The 25,678-nt window shown below is 33.6% G+C and overlaps 1 protein-coding gene across 1 annotated transcript; it reads left to right on the forward strand.

Moving 5' to 3' along the window:
- Nucleotides 1-13,078: 13,078 nt before the first annotated feature.
- Nucleotides 13,079-23,900, forward strand: LOC123717317 (putative fatty acyl-CoA reductase CG5065). The gene is made up of 12 exons (XM_045673240.1): nt 13,079-13,157; nt 13,254-13,314; nt 16,387-16,648; nt 17,329-17,577; nt 19,235-19,387; nt 19,521-19,620; nt 20,503-20,562; nt 21,035-21,167; nt 21,530-21,637; nt 22,297-22,428; nt 22,906-23,166; nt 23,759-23,900. The coding sequence occupies exons 2-12, from the start codon at nt 13,301-13,303 to the stop codon at nt 23,862-23,864; spliced, it is 1,578 nt and encodes a 525-aa protein (XP_045529196.1). The 5' UTR covers nt 13,079-13,157; nt 13,254-13,300; the 3' UTR covers nt 23,865-23,900.
- Nucleotides 23,901-25,678: the final 1,778 nt, after the last annotated feature.

The following is a 25,678-nucleotide window of genomic DNA, read 5'->3' on the forward strand; positions in this document are numbered from 1 at the left end:
AAATGTAGGTTTAATTTTTTTTAATATTACATTACTTCATTTACAAAAATTGCATTTTCATTTCTAACAGAACTTTGGGTGGACGAGGTATATATATATTTTTTGTAAAAAAAATTAACACACAATAAGACCTGTGGTCCCAAAATATTATTATAAATAAATATAAACTAGTGGACAAAGGCAACTTGTCTCTATCAGGTAACTAGTTTTGTCAGGTAACTAGAGTAAGAGAAAAAGAATAAAATACTCCCCTTTCATACCTATGTGCAGAGGCTGTTTCAGCGCAGAGGAATCAGTCACTCACGTAGTCGTGGAAGGCGTGGCTTAATAAGCCAGAACTTTATGCACAACGGACTAAGTATGAGGCGAGTCCACCTTACGATACCAAACCATACCTCCCCTTTCATAATATCTTTCATGTGTCTCGCCTCGACACTATTTTCATCCCTTTACAGTCTTATAATAATAATAATTAAGCCTCATTTATTCCTTGAAAATTTACAAAATAAACACACACATAAAAAATATATGTATATATATATATTTTCCATTTTTTTTTCAAGGACCTCTTATTGAGTATAGGCCTCCTCCAATTGGCTCCATCTCTCTCTGTTTTGAGGATTTTTCTCCCAATCATCTCCACCAACTTTCTTAAGTTAAAATCTCCTCTTTTTTGGGGTGGAAGAAAATGAAGACTTATTGCGAGTTACAAAACAGAGTTCTTGACTTAATAAACAATATTTTAAAAGTTAAATGTGATTACAACGACATTGAATGTGTTAGGAGGCTTGGTAAAAAAAAATTACAGTCTTATAAGTATATGTAATCAGTACAAGTCAAAACATAATAGGATCCATTTAGTATTCATAAGACCTGGTTGTAAATCAATGTATGTAATATTTATAAGTTTAAGCAGTAATTAAAATTAATGAACGAATTAATAAGGGCCACATCGTCTCGCCCATTAGTGATTTGTGCAACCATGACCAAACACTTGCACTTTGCATATCTTGATGATGACGTTATTTTTCTTTTATTATTATACTATTAGTTTTCATTATTTTACGTTACATTTTTTAATGAGGTTACAAAACACATAATATTCTGTTTTTGATTTCAATGTGTTTATGGTAAAAATACGTCTAACTAAACTATGCATTCCTGGAGCAGTGTTTGACAAGTGACTTCAACGTACGAATCTCATCCCTGAGCTCGTAGATTCGGTCCCCGGCTGTACACCAATTGACTTTCAATCTATAGGTGCGTTTAACATTCGCCCCAATGCTGAAGAATAACATCACGAGGAAACCCGCTGGTCTTAGTCACACTGGTCTGCTGGTCATACCCAAAAAGTCGATGGTGTGTGTCAAGCACAGGAGGCTGATCACCTACTTCCTTTAATTGACAAATGATCATGAAACGCATACATAAATCTGAGGCCCATACCTAAAAGAATAAGACCTTTAGTGTCACTGATTTATTTATTTATAAACTAAACATTCCATCTACAATTCTATTTGTGGACAAAAATATCTACGCTATACTCCAGATTCATGCACACCAAGTTCTTCTTCTTCTTTAGAAGTTTATGTAGGTTACCCAGACAAGCGGTTCAACTGTTGATGGCTTCCTGATACAGGAGGTGAGGTTAGACTGTGGTCCAAGGTGATCTACTAACAGGACTTTTAAAAAAAAGTTTTGTAATATTTACTGTGTAATATGTACATGTAGGCTGTGGCCATGAAATCTCTTTTACATTAATTATATGATCTGAAACCTGTTGGGTTGAGACATTCGGCACCGGAGTTACCAAATTTATCTGACGAAATGTACCTGCTGGTTACTTTGCGTAATAATGACCAATTATTGGTTGCTACACTTGGCCAAGAGATGGCGCTGTTCAGCGAGTAATTTTTTTTTTTTATTTATTACCATTTCCTTGCATTATAATATAACAATTAAACATCATTAAATTAAAGTATTGAACAATTTACAGAAATGAATATTTATACAAATTTTCATAAATAATTATTAGCTATTATGCATTCTTGTGTGAGCGCCATCTATTGTCAATTTGCGGAACTACCATAACAGGCTTTACTTCTTAATAATCTCGACTTTACATATGCCGCAAGATGGCGTGAATGTCTATGATATTTTGTTCTAGTACAAAATGGTCGATAACGAAGTGAAAATATTAAGTTTCAGTTAATATATAAAAATTTCGCTATCATTCAATATAATATAACTCTAGCATATCATGAAATCTCTCTATCTCTATTCTTACTAGTATTAGAATAACGCATCGTCTTTATACTTTGTACGTTTTATCACGTACATCAGATTTTTTATTAATAGTTTTCTTTTCTCATAACTCTTTTCTTTGTAAGTAATGAACACATTGACCCTTCATGTACAAGGTAAAATCCCTTACTGGTTTTATATGGTGTTCTATAAAAAAACTACTAAATGTCAACTTTTCTTGTAAAAGAGTACAACGCGCACGCGGCTTGTCAAATCCGTAGAGTTATAAATAGTTGCAGGTTTGTTTCCTAACATGAATCATTGAGAGATAATATATCATCTATAATATAAAAATGAATCGCAAAATGTGTTGCTAAGCGCAAGCACTCTACAACGCCTGGAACAATTTTACCAATTTTTTTTTTAATTTTCGTTGAAGTCTAAGGTTGGTTTTTACGGCGAGAAAAATTCGAATAATTTCCGAGAAAACCCTAAAACAGCCCTTTTCTTTTTCCCATACAAACGTTTTGTAAATAAAATGTAGAGTCAATTTGAACTTTATTGCTATTCAATTCATATTAAATTACAAGCACTCACTCAAACAAATCGCGTTAAAAAAATGATTTAATTTTTGAATTATTAATTTAATATCCCTATCTGAGCAAAATTATTTGAATACATACTAATAGGAAAATATATCAATGAGGCACAGAATTTTTAAATATTTGTCACTTTTAGGTTTCCACTATCCTTTTAGATTATTTTCCAATCAGGTTTAGTTGAAGCCTCTAGCAGACATCCCAGTCGGGGTATTTTAGTGGGTCACAGAAGAGTGGCCAAAGTTCGTGGAAGCGAAGATCCTTTGGTCACCCGAGCTGAACCTCACACATCGGCCTATAATCAGGGTGATGGCAGAACCATCACCCTCATGAGAATTTTTTGCGCCGACTATAAAATTGGTAGGAACAAAAAACTGCCACATTTCAAATATGTTTGACAGAACGAAGTCTGTGGGGTCCGCTAGTTTATTATAAATACGTTTGAGGCTATGTTTTAGAAAAGTGACAATTCCATTCTTAGAATTATGTAAATTACTGACGGAGCTTCATATAGATATTATCACGTCCTCTTTATATTTATATACAAATACATACAAATGAGTTTGATCGTATTCTAAAAAATATATGATATAAATATTGTACGACCCAAGACTATTTGCTCATTCAGGCTTTCTTAGTTTTATAAGCGACTAGCGAACCCCACAGATGTTGTCCTGTGGCTAGGTCTTAAACAAAAACTAACTAACTGACACTATCTGACTGAATCTACTTGAACACACACACAAAAAATCTCAATTGGTTTAATTATAAATTAACAATCACACAGTAACAGTCAATAATAACTTCAACGACATATATAAATAATAATTTTCTATCTATAATATATTTGACAGCAAAACATATTAATATGCTATTTTATTAGATATGATACCATTCCTGAACTGAAATATTTCAAAATCAAAATTAGTCAAATCGGTCCAGACACTTTAAGCGACAGTATTCCAATAATTTAAGCGTAAATTACTAAACACGCACGCACCTATTTTATTTTTTGTATTGGGAAGTACGATTTTACTGAACTTTTTAATTTAACTAAGAGTTTTACTTTATATGTGTGTTATATAGAGAGAGCGAACGGGATGGAGTACCCCTGTAGTAGGTTCGATCCCTGGCTATGCCCCAATGGATTATGTACCCTTTTAACACCGCTCGTACCAGGAAAAACATCCTTAGGAGACTGGACATGCCTTAGGCCCAAAAGGAAAGCGTGGGACAGGCACTGCCTGATCACCTACATGCCTATTAGATTGTACAAAGGTTGATTACCACAGATACAGAAATCTAAGGTCTACCAATTTATTGTTATATTATTTGAATTAGTAGGTTTTTTTATACTTCTACTTATGTGATCAAAATACCTATATTGGTGTAGAATAGTAAGAGCTTTAAATTAAAATATAGGCCGCCCGCTCATCTTTGACACTATGTAAGTGTGATCACGTGGTGTGCGTGAGTAAACAGTGTGACGTCACACGACAGTTAGCGAAGTAGGAAACGAGGCGGGCAGTGAAAGTGGACTTACTGCATTATGCGATAGGGACCGTACGTATCGATAAATTATTAATCGATATCGATAAATTATCTTTGATGGCGTCGTTGAATATCTTCGAAGCGAAGGAACAATCAAGATTTTTTTATGGGGCAGGAGGCAGACGAGCAGGCTGGTCACTCACGGGACGAAAGTGATACCCGCCACTCATACACACCTGCAATGCCGGAGTCTAGCGAGAGTGTCGGCTACTGGAAGTTCCACAAAGAAGTTCAAGAAGAAGAAAATAATTTATGTTATATAATCTAGTTAGAGTTATCTACAAAGCGTTCATGTTTAAGTTAGTGAACATAAGAGAAGAGAACTGATCTTATCACAGATCTAGAATCTAGAGACAGGAGGCAAACAATAGCATTTACAATGTCCACAAGGCAGAGCTTACATGGCAGCTGGTTTCAAGATTCGGTGCTGCGACTAAGAAGTCTAGGTAGAACGGTTGGAATGTCGTATTCTGTCTTGACGTCCAAAGATTCGATGCTATTAATCCGAAAAGATAATTGAACAGTCCTCATGCTATATGCGATAGAAGGGTCTAGCCAATCCCAAAGACAAGGCCATCTACGATTCGATACGGTTTGCGTTGGATGAGGTCAAAAGAAGAAGATGAAGAAGAATTTCAAATTTAGTAACATTTTATGTAGCGGTATATCAAATATACAGAGCAGTGTTAGCTTAGCTTCAGCGTGCGACTCTCATCTCTGGAGTTGTAGGTTCGAACCACAACTTCTTTGTGCCTATTGAACACTCACTCGTACGGTGAGGGAAAACATCGTAAGGAAACCTCAGAAGGCTTGCTTAGACCCCAAAAAGGCGACTTTATCTGTCAGGCACAGGAGGGTGATCACCTTATTACCTATAAGCTTGACAAATGATCTTGAAACATATGCAGATGAACAAATGAACAATGAGGCCCAGACCTATAAAGGTTGAGGTGCCACTCATTTATTTTATTTTATGTCGAATATTACTCAATCGCTGTTTATCGACAATTCCCATCCCTAGCTGGGACCGGTCGGTAAGTAGGCTCGTTACGTCACTAGCACATCCATTCAGCAATCGATATTTAGTTGGAAATTATGAATTTGGATCAAATATTGTGAAGAAACACAAAACCGGTCGGCTGATTTGTTGCCCAACTTGTCTTAGCCTAATCGACCTCCTTTAGCGTTTTTGACCCGGTTCCTAATTTCGACTTACGGATGGTATAGATGATGTAATGTATTATAATATTTTTCCCAAAACCTCACAAAAAGTATCACCAGTATACAAAAACTGGGATCGTAAATAAAACAAACAAAACAAGGTAAATAAATTACAATTATTCGTAGACGATAATACTTTAATTTTATATAATAGACAAAATAAATATATTTCTTTCAAACACAACACACATAACTTGGTGATAAGGAAACGATATAAATGTTTTAAAAGTGCGCCAACGCATTTCGAATGGTATAGTATTGCAATTGTCTATGGTCAACTTAACATAAGTTATTTTACAGGTTCTATAAAAAACTTTTAAAAAATCAAGATTACCTGTATTACTTGTACGGCCTAAGAATAATCTTACGCAAACGTCACATTATGTCAGGTTTATGTTATGTATTTTGTCCTTGTCTACAACTTTCTTTTTTAGTGATACACGTTTCGTCCGGTTTTGAGGTCGAAAGATCGAAAGCATAGTTCAATCGAAAAGGTGCAGCAGCATGAGTGGAACAAACAGGAATTTAGTACTTAATGATTCTTCTTCTACTTTTACTAACGTAGACGGCATTACTGGACCGTCAGTCTCATGAAGCGTGTCTTGTCCTGTGCAGATGCAACACTTCCACAGTCGCAATTCCCGTTCTCTCCCTAACGTTGAGAAGCCATGATGTTTTCCATCTACCAATACACCGTTTACCCGAGATTTTACTTATTATGATTAATTGAAGAAGGCGGTAGCGGAATATAACATATATTATATTTTATGGAATTACTATTCAGTTCGTTATGGAAGAGCTAGGAACTCTGACATTTCTTTACTTAAAGGGTTCTCAAGTCTTATACATAATAATGAATTGTTATCAATGAATAAACACATTTTTATTTTTTTTATTTCTTTAGACGGTGCAAGTTCTGCTGATACAAATAAACTTATACCCAACTGTTTTGCTATTGCCACTTATTATCCTGTAAAATGTCAAAAAAAATATAAACGCATTCATCATTCAACAATGATTAAACATAAAAAGTAACAGTGTGAATTTCTACAATTGGAATAGCTATTTATTCTCTATGAAAGAAAAAAGTTATAAAAATATTTATGTCACTAAAATATTTACAACTGGCCAGTTAGAAGATTGCTAATGAAAACACCTTTTAAATTTCGAATACAGAACTTGGTCTTTGGTCAATGTGATGGTATAAGCATTCATTTGGTATTTGTTTTTGTGAATTGATCTTTGGTGGCAATTCCAAAAGTCTTGAGTTAAGAAATATAATCCATGATTTATTACAACTTTTCTTGTGTTCAACTATCAAAGTCAAAATAGATTAAGGCCCGATGAAATTCAGCGTGGGCTTAGTAATCTTAAAAAATATTTGCGGAAGGAAGGTTCTTCAATCGGAGATATTCCGAAGGAAATGACCTTTTTTTGAATTTAAATTTTAGAATTCTTTAGTAACCCTAATATAATCCTACGTAGTATATTGCAATCATTTGTCATTTATTTTTGTGAATCTAAAACTCTTGTTACATTACACGTGAAAATGAACCTAACTCGAGAAAATTTTCTGTCAATGATTTATTATGACTTTCGCTGTGGACTTACTCAACAAGATAGCTATGATAGGCTGCGATTAGCATTGCTTAGTGAAGCCCCATCTCGTGCCACTATTTACAATTGATTTAACGAGTTTAAGCGTTGATGTAGCAATCTCAATCATGATCCGCGTGAGGGACGTCCTTTAACAGCGATGATGATATGGGCAAGCCTAAGCATTGGTATGAGTCAAGTTCAAAAAATATTACATGAACAATTAGGCGTCAGGAAGCTTTATATTAGGTCCTTACATATGAAATTGGCGTTTTGTATGGGAAGAACAAAAAGTCGAATATTTTTAAATATAATATATTTAATTAATCAAATTATGAACCATTGTTTTCTATGCACTTTTGCCATCTCATAGGTAGTTCATTGATCCCTTTACTAAAAAAACCAGTCGGACGGGAATCAATAAAATCTGTGAAGGCGATTTGGACTGCCCCATCAGAGTTAAATTTTTTCCCTTGCAAGAAGTTGTCCAAATTTCGAAAAAAATGGTAATCTGTTTCCATCATGGTTTGCAATTGCTGACAATAGACATCAGCCGTAATAGTCTGGCCAGATTTGATACCTTCATTATTGTGCCGGTTCAGTAATGTAACGCAGCAGTCGACGCGCGTTTGCCGGTTTGCTTCAGTCAATTCGTGAGGTACCCACCTTTCAAGCTTTTTAATCTTCCTAATTTGTAACTCGCTAACTCGGACGTGGTTTGCGATGGAGCCGCTTCCACAATAACCTTCAATACTTCATTATCAACTTGGGTCTCAGGTCTGCAGGTCGAAATTTCCAGAACGAAAACGTTGGAACCAAAAACGAACTGTGTTTTCTTTTGCAACAGGACCGCCATACACATCATTCACCCTTTGAGTCGCTTCCGCAGCACTAGTGCCACGGCGGAACTCGTACTCGTAAATAATGCGATACTTTAAGTTTTCCATTTTGTAACATGAGTGACGCAAACAGAAAAAAACAAATGAATGAGACGGTCATCGACGCACAAATACATGAGTAAATAGCTGTACAAATTTGAATTTGGAATTCCGTACCAAAGAGGAGAACATCGTGATTAAAGTGGCCAGTACGAAATACGCCAATTTCATATGTAAGGACCTAATACTCAGTGTTTCCTTTCGAGGATCGGCCAACTAAGATAAAGAAAGGAAGAAGTTAAGGAAAAAACATGATTGCCTCATTCTTCGGTCAGAAAGGTCATTTCCCGACAGTTGTGCTATAAGATTGAAGGACAGTTACTAAAGAATTGTATGTCTGCGACTTTCATTTATTCCCAAGAACTAAAGATAAAATTCGAGATATTCGCTTTACGAGACCTCAATATGCGGTGAAAGCGTACAAAAATTCCATAGAAGAGGAAGGAAGGAAGGAAGAATGAGCCCACTGCTTTTCTCAGTGGTTCCATCGAATGCGACGATGTGTAGAGAGGAACGGAGATTACTTCGAAAAACAATAAAAGTATTGTCAACTTTCTACATTAAGCCGTTTTTCATTTTCTAAACATTTTCAGTGTTACCTAGATATATTTAGGACTTTTTTATTTATTAAATTTACCTATTATTATGTAAAAAAAAAAGAAATAAGTGGATACGCATATCTTAAAAACTACTAAACCGATTTTGATTCTTAATTCTCTACTATAAAAATCCGTCCATTGAGAAATGTAATTTTTTTTAAAGTATTCTTTATTTAACTTATACCATAAATATCCGCCATCTATTCCGCCAGCTGCTTAAATTCAGATCTATTTAAACCCACCTCAAGTTTAAAGGCCGGCAACGCACATGCGAGCCGTCTGGCAATGTGAGTGTCCATGGGGGGCGGGTATCATTTAACATCAGGTGAGTCTCCTATAACATAAAATAAAAAAAAGTACTAGTATACTCTTTAGTGAGCAAACATTTTCCACTCCAAAACTTTAAACTATACTCTATTTTTTATAGAATAATATTAAATAATCTTGATAATATTGCTAATTTTTTATCTAGTCGACTTATCTCTTTTAACTATCCAAAATATTGTTCTTACTGCTTCACGCTATCGAAGTTCATTTTCAGGTCGAAGTCCTCTGTAAGTCCGTAGGTCAGTTGACCAATTCTTTATTTTATAATTAGGAATGAAAGTCATCGAAGCTATAAGGAAAATTAACGAAATATTCGCGGTTGTGTTGTCGTTCTACAGTTACTTCCTCTTCTATTCAGTTAAACTACTTGTTAGTGTTTCGCAAAGTTCAGAAAACTCGGCGGGACAGCTAATACAAGATTTTACTTACGAAATCCCATTATATTAAATGATCTGTACGTTTATAGCTTTTATATAACAGGGTAATAATAAACACAGGTGTATTGTGCCAGTACTTTCAAGGCTTATTGTTTTGCAAATGGGCTTATATATATTACTCGGAGATGATAATGATAAAACCATATTCTAATGTTATCTTGTGATCTCAGTCAAATATGTAAATCTTCGTACAGAAGTTATGTAAAACTCTTGAAATTTGATTTAATTCTAGAACGTTCTAGCATAGTTAGGGCATTAAGAGAATAGTTGGGGCCACACGTAGGCATTTTAAATCTTTAAACAGATGATCTTTAATTACCGCTACTCTTGAACACTTGGCACTTATAGGTGCTGTGTCAGAAAGACATCTCCTGAATGTTTGAAGAAATACTATATAAAGTTTCTGAGATCAGAGATAAGTAGAGAAATTTAGTTTATAGTAATAGTTAACTAATTAATAAGTTGAACTAGTACTTTTAATTATAGAGTCCGGAAACATGCTTTTTATATTGTTTAAATTTGTGATTACGAAACAAATTCAAAAGGTAAGATAGACTTGTTTGAACAGATTAATAGTACTAGAATGTGAATAAATTATATGGGCTTAATGATTTTAGATAAATTTTATTAAAATCATTTATTATTATTATACAAATATGTATTATTATATATAAGAATATGGTACAAAAATGTTATTGTGGTACAATCGAAAGTTTGCATATTCTGCCACAAATAATGGCGTGCAAAATTCTATAAAAAGGGATTTTACATAGTATATATCAATTATATTATTCTTATATTATTTGTAGTGATAAAATATTACACTATTAAAATATATTATTATGTTAAATAAACATTAATAGAATACATTTTTTTTTCAGAAGTAGTACATTAAGTCGATTTTCAAAAAGATCTTTTAATGTTTTTGGTAAATTAATATAAACTTTGATTGCCATACAAAATATGTGTTTCTATACAATTCCAGATTCATTTTTGGCACAGCCAATTTCTCCACATGTCTACTTCGACAGATGTCTATTTCAGTTGACTTAAAAATATTTATGTTTTTGTGAACGAATAAAATATGTATGAGTTGATTGCTAATCTTAATGGCTTTAAACCAAAATTTCGAAAAAATCCGCAGTTCGAGCGGCTCGCTTGTATTTTGTGAGCGTAAATATTATGTAAATTTATAGTTATGGAGTGTCCTTGTCAAAAACTTTCTATTGGAATATAGCTTTATTTTTGTACATTTTGTAATCACTTTACATATTCTCGGTATTCTGACCCCGCAAGACTCTGCATCCAGTAGGTTTGTACGATTTTCGCACACAATATTTTATCCACATTGAAAATAATAGATTATTAACAATATTCTTAACCTGATACCTTAATCATAATAATTAAAAATTAAATTGCTTATTTTAAAATGAACACAATTTAAAAAGTCCCTTTGACCTTGTGTACGTTTAATCGCTGTGTTGCAATACTTATTCGTTGAGCGAGGAAAGCACCAGCTCTGGGGTCCCCCAACTTAAATCTTTACTCAGCACCTGGCCACTTGAACCCCACGTCCCAAGTCTCTCTGCTCCAAAGAGAACAAAATCACAGTGGGTGGAAAGATATTTGAGCTGTGCATTATTTACCATCTGCTCTGTGGATAATCTATATATATAAAAATTAATCCCTATTTCCCTTGGTTATGGCTTTACGCGTGAACTGCAGGACCGATTTCGTTAATTCTTTTTTTGTTATTGTCAGGAGAAGATTTCTTATAAAAAAATTAGGAAAACTTCTCGGAAAAATATATAAAAATACTTTTGTCTCGATAGCAAACTTTTGTTCAATTCATAGCTCCTTTACAATTCAAACTTTTTTCATGTAACCTTATGGCGTTTGACATAACATTGAGAGAATGCGTGCTGCAAATATTGTCAAAGACGATGTAAAAAAAATTAATATCGTTTAAAGCAAATGCTTCGATTGGAGTTATTATTGATAAAATAATAACAGTCGCTAATTTTTTGTGGCATTAATCTTGAAAATCCATGTTTTTCATATGGTCAGTTATATGTCGCCTGTTCCCATATCGGAATACCAACAAAACTATTTATATACGCGCCAGAAAATCCAACAAAGAATGTTGTATACCATAAAGAATTACAATACATTCTGAAATATTTTTTTTCGAAATCAATATTCATAGTTAAAACAGTACGTGTGTCAGATCCGCTAATACTATAATATTTTTTATTTGTCCATCAATTTTGCAATAACTTAACGATTTTGAAAATTATTTCAATAAATAAAAGCTATATTATCATATATATAACATAGACCATTTAAAAAAAATCAATAGAACCATAAATCATAATCTAACATATCAAATATTCACTCAAGAATTGAATAATTATTTGTCTTGGATAATACATCCAGACATAGGTTGGGTAGGCCTTGTCGTAGATACTTGGACCATATCCAGGAGGGTCTAGAGAAGGGACCAGTTAAAAGTACCTATAACCTAATGCATGGTGAATGTCATGAATGTGGATGAAGCGAGAGTCATGGTCACAACACTGACATAAACTGTAGATTTAAATCATATATGTGTTGAACTTCAATATATAAAAAGATGGACGGTATTCTACGAGGTGAAATTCCGAGGCCTATTTGGCTAAGGAATGGTGAATATTTTCATGTAATGCTGATGTTTACTAAGTTACGCTAGTTAGTTAGTAATAACTAATTATCTAACCTGTGTAATCCTTCAGGAGCGGACGGATATCCGTAGGCACGTCATTACATTGTTACGCGTTACGACGCACAATACGTACATATACGATGACGAATAATGAGCTGAAACGCGCGTCTAACGCCAGTATTATTCGATTAAATTTTTGGTTATCTGTAATTCTATGAATAAAATATAGTCCCTGATATTTTGAGTTTGGTTCCTGTATTCTGTAAAACCCAGCACTATTTTGGGTCTTCAGTTCATCCAATTGCTGAGTTGTATTAAGTTTTGTGACCCAAGCAGTTCAAATTCGTACTACTTGAGACATAAAGTATTGAATGACATTTACATTTTTGTTACATTTGAGAACTGTTTTAAGTAAATTATACCTATGCGTATCTATGCTGGTAATTGATGCAGTTACCATTCATTTCAATTTAAAAATAGTCAACAACTGGTGTTTTCCTCGCTCAAAGAATAAGTATCGGAATACAGCGAGGAATTAAAGGTACACTTGCCACAGGGACCAATTCCATTTAATTTGTTATAATTCTTCTATATAATCATTATTATTATGTACATTACTAAAACATATTTTTACATTATAAATAATCATTAATATTATAATATTTCTTTAAGTATAGTTAATTTAATTCTCTTGTCAAATCATAACATTGTTTTTCTGTCTATAAATAAAAACCTTTGAAAGTATGCTGGAATCAACTCGTGGCAAACACTCTCGCAATAAATGTCCGTGTGTTTTCACGCCGTAGTAGCCGGTTACAGGTACGTTACGTGAGCGTCAGTGAAAGCTGCGTCTCGGAGACGCGCGGCTGCGTCAAACATGACTCCTAACTAATTATATCATTAAAACGACGTGAGTGCGATTAGAACGTTTCCCTCTATTTTCTGTAAGTTATGTGAATTATTGTCGAAATAACGTGTTTTTTTTTATATTTATTAAAATATTCTGTGATATTTAATGTCAATATTGAAAAATATTGTAGATATTAATATTGTGGAAGCATCACGCACTGCGGAACAGAACATCAAGATGGATATGTTAATGTGAGTTTATTTTTTTATTGCTTGCTACTTTAAATTATATATTCATTAGAATTCCCAAAGTTCAATTAAAACTTGCTGCCAGCATTAAAGGTTGACACGGCCAAAGGACCAAATTTGTTTCAGTTTATAATTATTATTAGATTGATTTCAAACAGACAAATAAATGTATATTGATTACTCGAATTATATTGTAAAATTTAAAAAAAACAAACTGCGAAATAACATGAACGAACGAAACAAAAGAAAATACAATTGAAGTAATTTTAATTTTATACGTGAAGCATCGCGGTATGTAAAGATATTCTAATTATTTAATTAGAATTATATATAAGCTTTACGTGAATACATTAAAATTTTTTTAATTAATTAATTGTCTTTTCACTAATGAAATTAACTTCACAATAAACACTGTCTCCAGTTAAAAAAAGCAAGCGCATGAAACCGTGTTAAACACTTGAATATTTTACTAATATTAAGTGAAACATTTTTACGTCAAAAAACATTATTTCCGGTGAATAACATGTTGTTTCATAATTACAAAGTTATCTAATCACTTCGTTTAAGCATACTTTGACCTAATACTATAATCAACCAATGGCGCTACAGCCTCGAATATTGGCTTCATTTTTAGGTGTTTCATTGCAGTGATCTTTAGGCAAATGTTGCAATTGAGACAAGTGTTGCAAGTGAGGCAAGTGTTGATTAACATTGGTGTCGTGTTCATTCAGAAATAACACATGAAGAAAGAAATAAAAATTCAAATCCATCTATTGGGTTTAAACTATCTTAGAGTTAGAATTCGGTTAGCGACTGACTTAGCTACTTCTATCAAAACTATTTGAATTATAGATTAATTAACAATTAATTTTAAAGTTAAATTGACTTATTTGGTTATAAGAAGTGTGAAGAAATCATTTACTTTTATACATAAACATGTTACCATGATAACGCACAGCGCGGGTCCCGCTGTCTCGCCCATAAACATCATGACGATATTTTACCCCCATACCCACAAGACCTAATTTAAGTAAATAAAGTCCCTTTATAAATCAAAATCTAAATCAAAAAGTCATTTATTCATCTAGCTACAATTTTTACACTTATGCATGTCAATTTACGCCATCTTACTATCTTATAGCGGCATTAGTGCCGAAACATTGTTAACATCTGTATATTCTTGAACTATATAATATCCATTTTTGAAATGAAACTTCTTTATCAGCGGTGTAAAAAAATGGACCGTCACATTTTTCGGTTACGCGCCATCTTTTTCTTGTCCCTACCACGTTTGATTCGAAGAGATTCGAAGCTTTTAATGACAATAATATATAATAACGATAACAATGATAGTAATAATTCTATTACAATTATTGAAATTCCGTAATAATCTTAGTAGTAATAAGGTATACCTAATTGTATTATTTGTATTCATGTCTATGATAATAAAAGCCTTTAGTTAAACTTTATTTATTTAACCAATTTCTGTAAAGTTGCATATAGTAGTAGATCAAAAAAAGGTCATAAAGAAGTTTCACTGCTTACGTGTGTTTCAGTACCACCTTTTATTAGGGTTTCCTTGATGTAAGGTTTTAACTTATGTAGCGGAAGTTTTGTTACATGATCTGGAATTTTGTTATATATCTGTATACATTTTCCCATAAAGAGTGAGCAGTTTGGGAAAAGCAAATCTATTCTTACTTCTTGTCCTTGTACATTGTGACAGTTACTGAACTTTAGAAATGTATTTATGTATTTATAAACTTTAGCTAGCTTTCCGGTCACAGATCTGCCTGATCGCGTACCTGATTAATTTCTGTAAATAAAAAAATATCGAAACTTATCACATTAATTATTTATATCAAATTGATTATATATACGTATAATTAAGAAAAAGTCTCTCAGTTTTATTTTATAAGCCTTAATTGCTTAAGAATATTTAGTTACGTTTATTAAATTTTACAAAACGGCATGAAAGTAATACCCTATATCTCCTTGACCTTATACGACTTGCTTAAGAGCCTTAAACATCTGGGACCTTACTATGCAACTTCCAAGTGAGAAGAGATTTTGTTTTGCGTGATTCCGAGGTTGCACACCAGCGAGATATTGAAAGAACTACATCGAAATTGCAAACAAAACTTTCGGTTCGGTATCGGTGTAGCAGTTGGAAGTTACTGCGTACGGGCGCTGGTGTCATGATGCAAGCAACATACTTGATACGCACTGTTTTACTTTGAAATTGATTCGGTTGTGTTAATTGAAATATAAATTATTTGCGACATCCTAACAACACGTTTAGGTTGTAAATGTTGTTTTTTTATGGAACGGGAGGCAAACGGGCAGGTGAGCCTGATGTTTAGTGATACCACCGCCAATGGACACTCTCATGGCAGAGGGCTCGCGAGTGCGTTGCCGGCCTTTTAAGAATTGGTATGCTCTTTTCTTGAAGGAACCTGTCTTTAAATCAAAACATATCCTTGACAGACAAGACAGAAAGCCAAATGTTTGACAATTTGTTTTTATTAAATAAAAATCGACCTATTGTAATTGAAAATTAATGAAAAAAAATTGTATGGATAAAGGTATTCGTGGACGTACTTAATAATTAATAACTAGCGTAACGTTAATATAAACTGCTTCATGGAAAACAGACGTCAAAAAAAAACTTAATATCGGTAAAAATAATAGTTTGTGTTATTTTATGATCACGCAGCTGAGTGTCTAGTCAACTCTCAAAATGGTTATTTTTAATATTAAACTAGATTATAACTGCAGTGTTATTCTCCGAAAATTATGTCTTATCTTTCAAAACGTATTTCTTCTTGTTTTATATTTTCCTTATTATGTCTTTGTTGCCATGATGGTCTGCAAAAGTCATTCCACGGCAGCTAATATAATGTTTAGGCTGATAAATGAGTATAAAGGTTTCTACAGCTAGCTTATACGTAAGGTTGGAGTCTCCGCCTCCTAAAGGCGCCGTCTTTTGCTTAATTATTCATGGATGCCGCCGTTAGGACGCGTTCTTACATATTATATAAATGATTGCTTATAAGTTCTATAATTATCCTACAGAAAAGATGAGGAGTACATAAACGCCAACGATCCGTCCCTCCCAGACATGAATCGGGAGGTGCTCGAAGGTTCCATGGAGGGAATCGCCGACTTCTTCACCAACGCCGTAATTCTGGTCACGGGCGGGACGGGATTTGTCGGGAAGGCGTTGTTGGAGAAGCTGCTACGAAGCTGTCCTGGGATTGACACAGTATACGTGCTCATGAGACCCAAACGAGGACTGAGTGTCGAGCAGAGATATAAGGAACTGATTAAGAATCAGGTAAGGTATAATAATGATAGATAAATTTTATTTCTATTTAATCATGCTGTCAAACATATGTGATTTTCAAGACGAGACAAATACATTCTAGAATATTACAAGTTACAAATTGATATAAGAATCCAAGATCTACTCAAAAGATACAAGATCCAAGATACACATATAGCAATATCAACTTCAATCCCAAGGTAGCAAAAGTAGCCATTACGTATATTGAGAGATCTACATCAAAATAGCGTTTAAAAACGTCGTCTTTCTGCCGCTATTGAAAGTTACAGGGTAAGCGTTAAGAGTTACAAGCCGCTGCACTAACCAGATCCGTGGTTTCAACTTGCGACTCTCATTACTTTGGTTATGGTTCGATCCGTCCCATTTAACACTAACTCGCTTAGACGGTGTGTATCATGCCCAGAAGGTTGACCTACTTATAAATGACCACGAAACAGATAGAAAAATCTGAGTCCCAGAACAAAAAGGTTGTAGCGTCATTGTTATATACAAGTAAATCTTATCTGACAGTTTCTTAAGCAACTCGGCACAGGGGATTATTTAGCAATATAGTATTGTGTAATATTTGTGGTACAGTGTGGTAAGCTCATTTGTAAATACATAGTAAGTATGTGTAATTTTTTTATATAATTAAGTTATTGTAACATATTGTAAATGATACCCTTCAATAGGTATTCGACCGTATTAGGGCCAGATATCCACAACGTCTTGAAAAACTTCATGCCCTTGCCGGGGACGTATCCGCGCCCCGTTTGGGTCTCACGGATGCGCAAGTGGCCTTAATGGGGCGCGTGAACACAGTGTTTCATTCAGCCGCCACTGTACGCTTCACCGACCCTTTGAGGAACGCCGCTGCCTTGAATGTAAGAGGAACAGACACGCTTATGAAGCTCGCCAGGGATCATATGCCATTGCTTAAGGTTAGTATTATCCAAATCATCAATAACCAAAAATAACAGAAAAAACAAATTTCCTGTGTGATTATTAGTACCGTTCAATTCTTTACGATACAGCTAGCTTAAGGATTTTCTAAATAACAAAAGCAGTTTACTTATTAATATAATCTACATTACTTGTATTTTCTATTCTTATTTTATGACATTTGACGTAGCCATAATTAAGTCGTCGTTAAATTTGACATAGAAAACATAGTGAAATAAACATAATTTTAGTTTAAAAAACAAATAATCAAAATCACATGTACACAGGAAATTCTTGTAATATAAATTTTATACATAATTTGCATTAAAATTTACTAGAATTATATCGAAACTCTAATTACTTGATGTAATTGTCTTAATGTTGGCATTGAATGAAGACAATTATGGATCTCTAAAATCTTAATAAAGGTTAGAACAATTATCGTGAATAATAGAACATTATTAAGATCACTTTCAGAACGTAGTCCTCGTATTCGTTTAAACTAATACTTATCGCACTCTTTTAACTTAATTACTCTTTCATCTCTTTTAGTATCTCTTCAGTATGAGGCAGAGACAGCAACGATTTCATTCGCGCTCATTTTTATATTTACGCCATTTTGTTGCGATTTTGTGGTCCAAATAAAAATAAATCTGACAAATTATACTTAGCCTGTGTTACTTAGTTTCTATCATAAGAAGGGTTAAACAATTTTTAAAAACTTTATCCAGGCCGATTTTGATACAACTTTATTTAAATCCGGCGAATCTTTCATCCAACCGTATCACCAGAGCAAGAAGAGGACCGTATGCTTTTCGTAACGCTTTATTATTTTCGTAATAAATCGTTATGAAACGCTTTATACGCCATTGAATCGTCAATATCATATATCTGAGAACGACTAAAAAGATTGTTTTTAAAATTCAGATACATCAATATGAACAGTACATGCTAACGTTTTAAGGATTTCATATAAATTATGTTTTATTATCCCAATTAATAATTTAAAAAATATGAAGCCTGTGAATAAGACCACTGGTATATATAAAAAGGAACCTTTATATTTTATTCAATTTTATTGGATTGTATTGCTTAGGCAGATAATTATTTTTCCATATGATTTATAATAAATCATGCCCAAAAGCAGCCTTTTTTTAAACTGTGTTACAATCTACACGTTTTAAAGTTACAAATTGACTTATTATGTGAATTATCTAACGATGAAATTAACGCAACAATTGCTCTAATAATCTGTCAGGCGCTCGGAAACAATCGGCGTAATAACATTAAGTTTCCTTTCCAAATATTTTCTCTAATGTAAGAAAATGTTTGTTAAAAATATTCTTAACTGTATTTATGACTATATCTTTAAGTTTCTTATTAGTTTTAATGAAAAAAACGTTTTTTATTAAGATTTGAATTTTAAAATTATGTGTACGCTGATGTACTAAAGTGCTGACGCGTGTTAATCAGGAAAAAGCATCTTAATATTTAATTTTTTAAATAATTTATTAAAATTGTTTCTGTTGAGGATATGTTTAAGTTATAGTGTGCATTGCAGTGCAGTTTTATGGCCTATGACTCTCAGCAGTAAGGTTCGACATCGCCACATCTTTTACAAGTTCTTTATTTCTACATATATTTATTCTGTTTCAGGCCGTGGTACATGTGTCTACGGCGTATAGTAATGCACCACGCTCAGAAATCGATGAACGAGTATATGACCCACCTTGCGACCCACAGGCATTGCTGTCCTGTGCCGACTTCTTGCCACCAGACACCCTGGACCGACTTGCGCCCTCCCTACTCGTAAGCCCATAAAACCCACAGGAATAATATTACTTATAATCTTTTTAATGTTGTCTTTTCTTCGAACATAATTACTTTAATTTTTCGACAGGAGTAAGGAAGTGTAAAAAAAATTATATTATTTCTCTTATAGGGTGAGCATCCAAACCCGTACACCCTGACAAAAGCAGTAGCGGAGACCATCGTTCATGGCTACACTGACTTGCCTGTTTGCATCGTTAGGCCTTCCATAGGTAAGCACAGATCACATAGCAACAGAAGCTATAGATACAGAAACATATAGAATATACATATGACAGTAGTTACCATAGTTAACCCCTGTGAATGGTCACACCTGGGTAGCAGGTGCATGTTCCCAAGACACGATTAAAACTCATTTAGTACCTACCCCTCATAATATATTCATTCAGTTTCGTAGTTCATGAAATTAGGTCAAATCAGTACAAACTAAACTGGTCTTTTGGATTACTTCGATATTTAGGTTTTCCATAATATCTTATTTTTCAATTATAATTTTTTAACACTCAAAAACTTATTATAATCTGTTTTATTATTTATTTTATTTGATATTCTCACACTAACAACTTAAAACAATTTTAATAAAATAACACTTTCATGAAAACGTTATTCAAAACTACACTTGTTATTTTAGCCGTTACTCATTCCATTTGTGACCTTTAACAATGGTTATATATCGTTACAGCCTACCTAAGGGCTAATAACAGCCCACAAGTTCATTTAGAGCGAAACATTAAAATTTCAATGGTCTATCGTAATTATTTATCGATTTCCATTCTTGTGTTATTCAGAGTTGAGATATGTGTAATGTTTTAATGCTAAAGGTCAAATACCGAATTTTTAAATGCTTTTAAGTATATAGATTATGACAACGATTCTAGAAAGAATCTAAAAAGGCATTTATATCTTTAAATAAATAATAAATCTGTATTTTCATTACATTATCCATATCAATATTCATATGATGCATGCTGTGTAGAAGGTAAACCTGTATTTTCATTATATTATCCACATCAATTGTCGTTCATCTGGTGCAGGCTGTGTAGAAGTTCACTGATTTTCATTTCATAAAACCGAATGGTGTGCTATACTTGCAGTGACGGCTGCGTACCAGGAGCCTTATCCAGGATGGATAGACAACGTGTATGGAGTTACTGGTGAGTTCAATAACAATCACACTTCGTAGAAAGTTGTGAGGCATGGGAAAGAGAAATTCGCATTAGTTTTATTATAGAAATAGCCGTGTCAAAGCGAACTATCTAAATAAGCCGTTCAATTAACGGCCTAGTCTTTTAACTAAACAGCGCCGTTTAACTAGCGGCCTGAAAGATATTCAGCCGTAGCGTTTGTAATAACATTTCATAAACTGGCTGACTGGCTAATGCTTAGGCCATTCGTAAGATAGTGTGCCCATGTCACTTGGAAAGTCGTGGTTTGTTTTTATTGACAGTTTGATGAGTTTCAATACTAGCTGCTAGGTTGCACAACGTGAAACTAAATTGACATGAACAATCAACGTGCTAGGCAGGTAATGAAGCGTCATCGACCCAAGTAATTTGCCTAGCTGTTTGATCAAAAGGCATTACAATTAATGGTATTATTCAACATCATTATATATTTTCTATCCAGGTATAATAATGGAGATCTCTCGGGGTACATACCGATCTGGACTTTGTCGGGAGAGATATGTAGTGGATCTGGTACCAGTAGATGTCCTGGTCAACTGCTGCATACTTGCCGCTTGGAGACAGGGTGGGAAACGGTAACTATTTCCAACCACAGAGCTTAGAGGGAATCATATCTAATACATTTTCAATACATCATTAATTATATACAAACTTTTGAATTTGTTCGTCATAGGATAAAAAGTTTAGGGACCACAGTAAACAGGTTTTTATTATATTATATAAATATCATAATACTTTCGAATCTATGTATTCAGCTAAACAAAGTATGTGGCTTACATAAAATATAGTGATCAACTGAACAATGAAGTTGAAGCATTTAATTTTCTGCATTCTTTAATTATCATACTCTGACGGTTAGTCCTGAAGATCTCATAAGACATCTGGCTCGATCCATGTCGAGGTTTCCTGTAACGACAGTTCTTGATTTATTTTTCAGTGCTGGCAAATGTCCTGTATACAATGTGACGTCAGGGTCCGTGGCACCATTGCAGTGGGGAAATTTTACAAGGCTCTGTGTTCGCTGGGCGAGAGAAAATCCGACTAAGTAAGTTATTTATTATTGTGATCCTACTACGTATTACTTGGGTATATTCCAAACCGACCGCCAAGTTCTTATATATGGGGATAATTACTTATATTGTTGAGGTTATATGAAACCTTGTAAATAAGCTTCGAGGTATCACTCGGTTAAATTTATGAACGATTTTATTTATAAAAAATACCATATTGTGTTTTATGCGATAAAAATTGTGCTATATATGGGGATTGTTACTACCTACTTATATTGTTAAGGATATATGAAACCTGGCAAATAAGCTTCAAAGTATCACTCGGTTAAATTTATGAACGATTTTATTTATAAAAATACTATATTGTATTTTATGCGATAAACATTGTGCGAAAATGCGATAGTAATTGTTTTGTATAATATTTCTTTTGTTTAATATTTGTATGATCTCTTCTTGTATGTCAAGTTTGCCTTTTGCTTCTCACATTAAAAATTGTATTTTGTGGTTCTTTTACCAATGTATCAATGTGCAAGCTTTTATTATAATAATAATTGTAAGGGAGTGCTGCAAATAGATGAATGTGTTTGCTCGATTTTGGCATTTGCTTTTTATTATTATTGTGTGCTTACAATACTACGCGCAAAAGGTTAATTCTTTAAAAAATCAGTTATCTACATAGTTTGATGTGTTTTAGATACGTCATGTGGTACCCGAATTTCTCATTCACGGAATCAAGGGCGCTAAACACTTTCTGGGAACTGACTTGTCATTTTTTACCAGCTTTCCTCTACGACCTTGTGTTACGAGCGCAAGGGCGAAAACCTATGTATGTACCCTTTGAATTACTCTTTGCTAAGAATAAATCATAAGGCGCCTTCAATGGAAGGAAACATTGTTATTTCTGTAGATTGTTTCAACTTGTCACAACACTTACACAAGAAGGAAAACTTATTACTAAAAATAAGCGATTAAAAGTGTTTTTGTCAGCCTAGTTATGAAAACATTTAGTTTTGGCTTTTTACTAAAAAGGCATTCCTTTAGGACTGATAAATTACAAACACTTTCAGAGGACACACGACAGCCAAAAAACAATACATGAATCAATGACAAGTGTGCACATTATTAAATGATAACATTACAATGATAAAAGATAAAAGAAATAATACAATAAAAATAATAAATATATTAAGAAATAAAAATATTGAAGTAAATATGTTTTTTTTTATATTTCTTCTTTGCTGTTGTTATTATTATTGCTGACAGAATTATACAGACGTATATATAACTAACAATTGTTTTATAGCATGATGAAGCTTGCACGTCGTTTTAAACTGGCAGCAGCAACAGGAGAATACTTCGCCAACAACGAATGGCATTTCGGTATCGAAGAACTTACAGCATTACACACAGATGGCGCTTCTGCTCCGGACGGCGCTATTTTCTCGGCTTGGCCTCAACAGTTCTCGTGGGATTCCTATGTTGGCGCGTATATGCTTGGAATACGACGATTCATATTAAAGGACACTTTGGAATCGCTGCCTGAAGCTCGTAGTAAACTCAACAAGTAAGTGAAATTAATGTGTCTATTATTATTAATGGCAACATCCTAGCGACTTTAAGGTGGACTATATGTCGAAGAAATATCGTCACTCCATCGATATTGACATCGTCATTAGCGACTTTATTAAATATCTATAACAATGATAGTAAAATATAATTTCTACTCTATGTTGGTTATTGTGTGAGCAGTGTTGGCCTAGTGGCTTTAACGTGCTACTCTCAACCCCCCAGAAGTCGTAAGGTCAATCCCCGGCTGGTCCAGCAATGGACATTATTGAATTTTAACATTCATTTGAACATCATGAGGATGTCCTGACCGCCTGGCTTTAGACTGTAGTAAGTAAGAAGTTCGTAGCGTGTGTCAGGAACAGAAGGCTGATCACCTACTAGTCTATTATATTGACAAATTATCATGAAACTGATACAGAAATCTGTGGCCCAGAGTACTGCCAACTGCTACTGATTTTTTAGATTAATGAATAATTTCTATAATGAAAATTTTCTACGTACTTAATCGTATGTGATGCATAAGTATATTATCAACAATAGGTTTATCTCTAAAAGAGCGGACTTTTACTTTGGGTATTTTTTTTCAGATTGTATTGGATACACCGCGTGTGCCAAGCGGCTAGTGGATACTACTTATTCCGGTTACTAGCATCCCGTTGGCCTCTCGCCAGCAGTTGGTACCACAGACAATAGAATGGTCCCTGATCATTGTATAATACGTTTATCGTAATTAAGAAAAAGGCGTCACCGTTGTTTTTCTTACTGGAGAAGAATCATCTTTTCCATTATCAGTTACGCTCGACAATTAGTATTATATGTGGATATTCCCACCCTTTATGCTAAAAGAGGCTTTTCTAGAAACCTTAGATTAACATAAACAGTCACATTCCACGGAATAGATAATGTTGTTGATATTTGTATTATAAAAAATATATTGTCCAATTCTATAAATTCATATCAAAAATCTGTGAAAAATGCTTGCTGTAGTTTTAATTTTCGTTTCATATTATGTATCTATTACGTGGTAGAAGCCAGTTTGATGAGATTTCGCACTGACAGCAGTGGTAATATTATATTCACATAAGATGTTAAATGTGTTTGTATCAAAATATTGTAAATTACATTGAAAATGCCTAATAATCAATCACCTGAATGACGATTCAAAGTCAAGACTTGGCGCTAAGAATCGACTCAGAAACTGAGAGTTAGGCTTCTAACACAATGTATGTTATGGCTTGAATTGAATCGTGTAGTGTAAGCGAAATTTAGGGAAAAATATATTAATTCATATATGGTTTATATAAATTAAGGAGAAACTGTCACACATCCCTTAAGTTTATCGTTTATTATTAGATTAATAATACAGTGTTATAATGTAATTAAAAAGTTAAATTAATTTCTAGTTTTTTTACCCTTTTAAAAATCATACAGTAAACTTTCCTTTTTTAATACTGTAATAGTGTTTAATAGTTTGATATTTGATATATATAATGGTTTCAAAATATATAATGATAATCTTCGTATGTTTTGTGTACTTAAAATAACAATTTGAAAGTGAAGTCAAGTCACTCCTCTCAATGTAACATATTCCTTCTGTGGGCACGACAGCGCGCCCACTAAGTTGAGCAATAAAGCGGCACGGCCGTGCCATCGAGAAAAGTCTCGAAGCAGCAGGTTCTGCTTTCTGCATTCGGTTACCAAGCAAGCTTCGCATAAACACAGTATACTTCAAATTTCATTAAATTAAAACCTGTAGTTTAAGAATTACAGCTATTGAAATCTCTTAATTTTGTCACTTACTGACAGACCGATCATCAAAACATCATCATCAACATCAAACTCAAAATATCTTTATTCATATAGGTAGACAAGTACACTTATGAACGTCAAAAAGAAGTTAAATTAACCCTAAATTTACAATTACTACCAGTTCGCAAAACAAGGGCGTAGAGCGGGTAAAATGAACTGGCAAGAAACTTTCCGCCACTCTTTTTAATCGCCAAGAATTGAATCATAAAAATTGTTTGAACTGGAGCATTTAAGTACTCGTCAAATGTATAAAAGCTTTATTCATTAACGAGAGCATCGTTTTTTTTTAAAATTTCGGACTTCCTTTAACTGTCGGATAACTTCTTTACTGCATATGCTGCAGAGCTCAGCCTATTCGATAGAGTCTCTATGTGTGGGCTCCATTGGAGTTTACTATCTATTGTTATGCCTAGAAAAACAGTTTTGTCAAAAAAGTTTAGTTCACTGTCCTTAATTTTCAGTTTACCAATATCTCGGTTTACGCTAGTAGTTGTAAATCTAATACATTTTGTTTTATTTTCATTAAGCAGTTAGTTATTTAAATTAAACCAGTTAACTATACGAGTGATAGAATTGTTTACATAGTCCAATCATACGTTTTTCCTATTCACTTAATTTCCTATTTAAAACTATTCCTATTTAAAATAGAAATAGTTTAAGTTTAAGTGTCACGCGAAAATAATACCATCTCATGAACT

Source organism: Pieris brassicae, chromosome 12 (assembly GCF_905147105.1).
Source record: "Pieris brassicae chromosome 12, ilPieBrab1.1, whole genome shotgun sequence".
In the NCBI taxonomy this organism is placed as follows: Eukaryota; Metazoa; Arthropoda; class Insecta; order Lepidoptera; family Pieridae; genus Pieris; species Pieris brassicae.

Coding starts and splice junctions, on each gene's coding strand:
- LOC123717317 (XM_045673240.1), top strand. Junction 21,638..22,296: donor GCGAGAGAAAATCCGACTAA/GTAAGTTATTTA, acceptor GATGTGTTTTAG/ATACGTCATGTGGTACCCGA. Junction 23,167..23,758: donor GCTCGTAGTAAACTCAACAA/GTAAGTGAAATT, acceptor ATTTTTTTTCAG/ATTGTATTGGATACACCGCG.